Source organism: Lactuca serriola, chromosome 6, assembly GCF_051521515.1.
Source record: "Lactuca serriola cultivar US96UC23 chromosome 6, Lser_US96UC23_V15, whole genome shotgun sequence".
Classification (NCBI taxonomy): domain Eukaryota; kingdom Viridiplantae; phylum Streptophyta; class Magnoliopsida; order Asterales; family Asteraceae; genus Lactuca; species Lactuca serriola.
Genome location: NC_136413.1, coordinates 82,354,378 through 82,361,664, shown reverse-complemented (window position 1 = coordinate 82,361,664; position 7,287 = coordinate 82,354,378). Strand labels below are relative to the sequence as shown.

The 7,287-nt window shown below is 31.3% G+C and overlaps 1 protein-coding gene across 1 annotated transcript; it reads left to right on the top strand.

Moving 5' to 3' along the window:
* Positions 1-1,215: 1,215 nt before the first annotated feature.
* Positions 1,216-3,614, top strand: LOC145059375 (uncharacterized). The gene is made up of 2 exons (XM_079007231.1): positions 1,216-1,370; positions 1,872-3,614. Exon 2 carries the CDS (start codon positions 1,874-1,876, stop codon positions 3,449-3,451), a length of 1,578 nt encoding a protein of 525 aa, XP_078863357.1. The 5' UTR covers positions 1,216-1,370; positions 1,872-1,873; the 3' UTR covers positions 3,452-3,614.
* The last annotated feature ends 3,673 nt before the right edge of the window (positions 3,615-7,287 follow it).

Sequence of the window (7,287 nt, the reverse complement as noted above, 5' to 3'; positions counted from 1 at the left end):
TAGTCTTTCTCGAAGATTGGCAGCCTCTTGGCTCCACCGATTTCCTTCTTCGCCATAAGTGAACAACGAGAGAGAGAGAGAGAGAGAGAGAGAAGAGCCCTTTAATTAAATAATTATATTTTTTTCTTTTTTTTTTAAATAGAGAAAACCTCATAAATGGTCCCTGTGTATTGAAATTGAAATGACGAAAATGCCCCCACTTAACGGTAGAAAGCTGACGGAGTTAGGCGGAATGACCATTTGTTAAAAGTTTTGAAACCATATGGACTATCTGTGAGGTTTTTTGAACTTAAGGATTAAACTTGATATTCCTGAAAACCACAGGGACCATTTTTGAAGTTTTGTCTTAAAAGAAATAAACTTTCTTATAAAATCTTAATTCAAAGCTAATTAAATGTGAGTAGGTTTTCACAATTATTATCTAAAAAAATATTTTTGGCAAAAATATAAATGAAAAACAAGATTATGATAATAATCAAATAAATTTCATCGAAGAATATATAAATGACATATAACAAAGCTTAAATGATTATACAATACCTACATAAAGTATTGCTACAATCTACAAAAGAGGAACCTTTGATTATTTTTAAGGATACTCAATGAAAAAAAAACTTTTGTAAATCTAAATTTATTAGAATGATAATTTTTTTTTTCATATTGGTTTAGTATAAATCACTATTAAACTTTTATTTAGAATTGGTATTGATGTTCATGTTCTCATAATTCTAAGAGATAAAAAAACATAAAGACTTTGAAATGAACCAATTTAATTGTTATCCTTATTTTCCGGTAGTATTATTTGATAAAAATATTTTAAATATTTTAGTTTTAACTTTATAAACTGAAAATTTAAAATTTAAAGATGATATCAAATCTTTAGCAATAATTTATCGTGTTTGTTATAAAATCATAAAACCATTTTAGGATTAAAGAACTCATTTTATCAAGCCCAAAAAATATACAATCATTTTGGTTCATACACCTAAAAAACTAAAATGATATAATATTACCCAATCACGTAACTGGAATTTGCTATGTATATGTATGTATGTGTGAACACAGTCGACTGCAATCGTGCTCCATCCTCCGCTATAGAAGCTTCCATTTTGCTCGAGAGAACCAATTTGTTTAGCGTTTGAGAAATTCTTTTTAGGCCTTTCTTTGGGTCATCACCCATGAACCGTGTTTGGGCTTTCACGTCATTCCTTACGCAGTAGGCTTTATTTACTAAAAAAAATCAAAATTATTGAAAAATATAAAAACCTCAACCGCCTCTTGAAAACCCTAAAACCATAAAACCCTTTCGTTCTCTTCTCTTCACCGGAACGCTTCTCTTTCGACTACGCTCGTTGCTTTTCATTCTATCGGTATTTCTTCTTGTTCTTTGTATCTCTTACCTTTTCCAATTCAATTCGATTACACAGTAATTTCATTTTTGATTCAGATTATCAACTATTAGCTTGTTATATTGCACCTCTTATGTATAATTGATCCAATAAGGATACATACAGACCTTACAACTATTACTTAACCTTATCGCTCGAATTTTGATATCAAATCGGCTATATTAGCTAGCCATATGAATCTCCAGCTACAAATCCACATACGAATGTTCCAAAAACATCAAAATTAACAAAGTTTAACCTATACAAACACAATTTTATGCAGCCTATTTGTTTATTTTACAACAAGTGCACAATTTTATCAATTGAAAGATGCGATTATTATTATCCCCTGTACTTTGGTTCACAATTTCGTTTACATATGGATAATTTCTACTATGCGCCAATCATGATTCATGCCATCAATGACTGATATTGAAAAAGTGATTAATCTAATCCTTTTGTTTATATATATTGACATGACAGAAATGACTAGTCAAGAAACAGGAGGAATGTTTACAGTGGCACAAACCATAGGCAGTGTTCTATGCTGCAAATGTGGGATTCCAATGGCTCCAAATGCAGCCAACATGTGTGTGAAATGCCTCAGATCAGAAGTAGACATAACAGAAGGCTTACAAAAACACGTAATCATAATCCACTGCCCTGAATGTGACACATACCTTCAACCACCAAGAACATGGCTCAAAGCCCAACTCGAATCCAAAGAGCTCCTAACTTTCTGTGTGAAAAGACTAAAAAACCTCAACAAAGTCCTCCGATTAATCCATGCTGAATTCATCTGGACTGAACCACATTCCAAACGCCTCAAAGTCAAACTCAAAGTCCAAAAAGAAGTTCTTAATGGAGCTGTTCTTGAACAATCTTACATAGTCGAATACGTGGTTCAAGATCAAATGTGTGAGTCATGTTCACGAGTTCAAGCAAATCCTGATCAATGGGTTGCAGCTGTTCAATTAAGACAACAAGTAGCTCACAGAAGAACATTCTTTTACTTAGAACAACTTATCCTCAAACATGATGCTGCTGTTCGTGCAATCAGAATCAAACAAATGGATCGAGGTATTGATTTCTTCTTCTCCAATCGTAGTCACGCAGTTAAATTCGTGGAATTTGTTCAAAAAGTTGCTCCAATTAAAAGCCGAAACGATAAACAACTCGTGTCACACGATACTAAAAGCAACAATTATCATTATAAGTACACATTTTCGGTTGAAATTTCTCCAATTTGTCGTGAAGATCTTGTATGTCTTCCGCCAAAAGTCGCTTCTACCCTTGGAAACATTGGCCCTTTGGTTTTATGCACGAAAATCACAAACTCAATCGCGTTTCTTGACCCTTTGACTTTGAGAAACTGTTTTCTTGATGCTGAACAATATTGGAGGACGAATTTCACTTCACTTTTATCTTCTAAACAGTTAGTGGAGTATATAGTTTTGGATGTTGAGTTAATTTCACATGAAGTGAATGTTAGTGGGTCGAAATATGTTATGGCGGATGTACAGGTGGCAAGGGTTTCTGATTTTGGAAAGAATGATACGATTTTTTTTGTGAGGACTCATTTGGGGCATTTGTTGAATCCTGGGGATTTTGCATTAGGGTATGATTTACATGCAGCGAATAGTAATGATATTGAGATTGATAAGTATAAAGGGCTTTCGATTCCTGAGGTTATTTTGGTAAAAAAGAGTTATGAAGAAAGGAGAATAAAGAAACGAGGGAAGCCGAGGGCTTGGAAGTTGAAATCTTTGAATATGGAGGTGGATAATGGTGAGACTAGAGGTGGAAGGGTAGATTTGGAAAAGATGAATAATGAGTATGAACAGTTTTGTAGGGATCTTGAAGAGAATCCGGAGTTGAGATTTAATATTTCGCTTTATAGAAATGAGGAGTATCAGAAATCGGAAATGGGGTCGGTTTTGGATGATGACGAAAATGCCCCTTCTGTGCCTTTGGAGGAATTGCTTGCTGATATTAAGTTGAGTGATGATGATTATGGTGAAGATGATGATGATGATGATGATGATGAAGGAATGAAGGAGTAAAATTGGAATGGAATTCCAATGCCATGTTTGTTTTTTGGTTAGTTCTTGTTTTTTGTTTTATGTATTTGATGTTTGTTTGCATTTTATTTTAAAAAATTACAAGAGATTTGGGGTCATATTTTGGATTTGATATATAAATTTCATGTTGTTGCTGTTGATGTAATTTTTATCTATTAAAACGTTATGGTCCTTTATCCTTTTTTTTTTTGTGTCTTGATTTTTATATGGTTTATTGTCTTATAAAATCATAAAAAAGATTATCATGCTAGAACGTTTTGATGTTGATGAGTATTGTTATTTGTTAGATTTGAAGAATCAAAGTTATAAGCTTGTGTTTGGTGCGTATGGAGACCGATAGAAAAAATCACAAAAAATAGTTCTTGAATTAAATAACTATTACAATCATTAAAAGTAACATTAAAATTAAAACTTTACATATTTTTGTTTATAAACAACCTGCATGGTCAATCATTAAAAGTAACATTAAAATTAAAACTTTACATATTTTTGTTTATAAACAACCTGCATGGAAAGACCAATGAGATCATATGGTTCAAGATTTATTTTGAATCCTATTAATTTGTATTTGATTTTTTTTAAAGAGATAATAACTTAAGAGGGTAATATATTTTTCAGTTTGTACACATTTAGTTACTGATGTTTTTTTGTCCATATTTTCCCATTGAACTTGTTCAATTGTTCAAATAACATCCTTATAACTTGCTATCGGAGGTTAAACCGGTTTCTAGCATGTTTGCCACCTCCGACGACACTCTGGTCATCTTCTCCGGTGAGTCTCCAACCATAAATCTAAAATAATTTAATTTTTTATTTTTTGATCAACAACACACACAATATTTCATCTTCAAACCAGAAATCTAAACCAAACATGAACTCAAGAACATAAATCGAAAAATCTGATGAAGAACATGATGAAAAACCCATAAATCAAAGTTGTGTTCTTGAACAAAATGGAAAATCGAAGTTAATGAAGAGCACGAACTCAAGAACATGAACTTCGGTGTCTTCATATCGTGATTCAGCTTGAAGATCAAATATCTTACACTTAAATATCATTTTTTTTAGAGAGAAATAATGATAAATGTTCTTGAGTTTGAATAGAAGAAGTATCAGATGAACACATGCACAATGATCTTCAAGGTTTGTAGATCTTCATCGTCTTCATCTTCTTCTCAAATCTGATGTTCGATCATCTTCTTCTTTCCAGAAACAATTTCCAAGCACATAGAAGAAATCGATTTTATGTGAGCTGGTTCAAAGCATAATGCATCGACGAACTTGTACATTGTGTTGCATTGTTTGTACTTTGTTGACTTCCAAGAACAAAGAAGATGAACACGATGAACAAAAGATATGGAACAACACTCTGGCGATTTTTGGGTTTGAAAACCCTAACTCGAGTTCATCTTAAAGCTCATTAGACCTTCAAGAACACAAACAAAAAAGATTTATGCCGGTTTTTAGATCTGATGAAGATCAAGAACACAAATATGATTGAAGAACACGAACACAAACCCAAAAGTCATCTGCATCTGTTCAAGAACATACAAACACTCATGATTCTCGATTTCTTATACGAACTTGATTTCAGATTCGAGTTCAGTGTGTTCTTGAACAAAAATGGAAACATGATTTTCGAGCTTCAAACTTTTCACATGAACACTTCTAGATTCGAGTTCAGAACAATGTGTTCTTGACCAAAAATGGAAACTTGATTTCAAACTATAACTCAAAAACATAACTTCAGTTGAAGATCTTTTGATTTCTGGGAAGAAGATGAACACACACACACATCGATGAACTCATTTTTTTGTGGTCTATTTGTTCTTGAAGATGGTCAGATTTGGGTTGAAGGATTTATGGGTTTACGATTTTTGGGTCGAAGGGTTTGAAGGGATGAACATGATTGTGTATGTGTTTTCTGATCTAAAAAACCCACACATACACACCGATTGAAGGGTTGGAGAATTTTTGTTCAGATCTACCAAACACACACACACTCACACACAAATATGAAAACATTTTTGATGAACTCATTTTTCAGATCTAGTTGTTCTTGAAGATGTTCAATTTGGGTTGAAGAATTTCTTGAGGAAAACACATGAACGCCAAAAAAGATGTTCAATCTAGGTGTTTTTTGTTTATGTATGTATTTTTTTTTTTGGTGTTTTTGGTCGGAGACTCGCCAGAAAAGATGATCGGAGTCTCACCGGAGCTCACAAGAACGCCAAAAACCGGCTAAACCTCCGATAGTAGGTTATAAGGATGTTTTTTGAACAGTTTAACAAGTTCAATGGTAAAATTTGGACAAAAATAAAAGTCAATGACTAAATGTGTACAAACATAAAAATATGTTACCCTTTTAAGTCATTATCCCTTTTTTAAAATTGTACCCAAACACAATAGCTACCACAAAATTTTAATTTTAACATTCTAAATTTTAATTTTCAACATTCTAATAAATATATTTCAACATATGATTCAAGATGATAACAATGTTTTACGTCCATTTTTTATTTAGTATAATAATTAGTAGGTCACAGTTATTAGTTAATGATAGTGATCGATTTTACTTATACCACCTGAAAAAAAATAGTAAAAGCATAATAACTCCTCAGATCCATTGTTCGCTCATACAACCTCCCGCCAAATTGAAGATGATCTCGAATTTTGTTATCAAACCATAGGTTTTAGAACTCTTGAACATGGTGATTTCAAGGAAGGGAAATGGGATAAAGTTATGTTTCTACACAATGGTTGTTAATAAGAACATCGTTATGTTTCCTATGACTTTTATTCGTAACCATCATCATCATCTTTTTCTTTTTTAATTTCTCTCGTTTATAAAAAAAACCCTAAATTGAGTCCAAAAACTTAAGTTTTAATATCGACAAGAAATCAAACTTATGAATACTATGATATTTGTGAAAAGAAATTCGTGACTAAGATTGTCAATGTAACTTTTTAAAAAAGTAAGATTTTTGTTGTAAAAAACGATATATTAATTCTAAGGTTGTCAAGACTTGGGATTTCATATAAAATTGTTTTCGGCTTTGTAAAATTATAATTGTAAGATCGAATCAGAATGTAAGATTCTACCAAAAGATTTTAAAACATTAAAAACACATTTTCAATCATATGTTAACCATTCAGTTAATAATAAACAATTTAAAACATAAAAAATACATCATTTATGATTTCACAATAAACAATTCAAATATTATAAATAGTTGGTTCAAGAAAAAATATTAGATTTAAAAAAACAGTAACGATCCTATGATCCATAGTTGTTTTTCACGCTTTATGTGATTATTTTGTAATAAAAGATAGAATAACAGTTGATACCCAAATATTTAATGAATAACTTATATAAATAAAAGATACAAGTAATATCTTGTTTTTAAGAATGATAACATGAAACATTAATATATCTTCATGACAAGTGATTATTCATATTGATATCCACATACAGTATATTCCTCACATGTTAATTTATAAAACACTTCCTTTCTTAAACTTATATTTACAGTTTTACCATTTTCTTTCATAATAATGTGTCAAAAGCTACCATACAGAGGAATAAATGAATGATCAATACGGAAGATAGGAAGAGCAATTGGGAAAACCAAAATGGATTTGAGCATTCTGGATGAATAAAGAGGTCTAGGTTTTATTAATATTTGTTCCTTCCATAAAATAAAAGGGATTTTTATTTTGTCTCTATTAATTGTAGTAACCAATCACATACGTACTTTCATAAATATATAATATCTAACAATGTTATCAGTTTATATTTGTCTTTTGAAAACAAATTA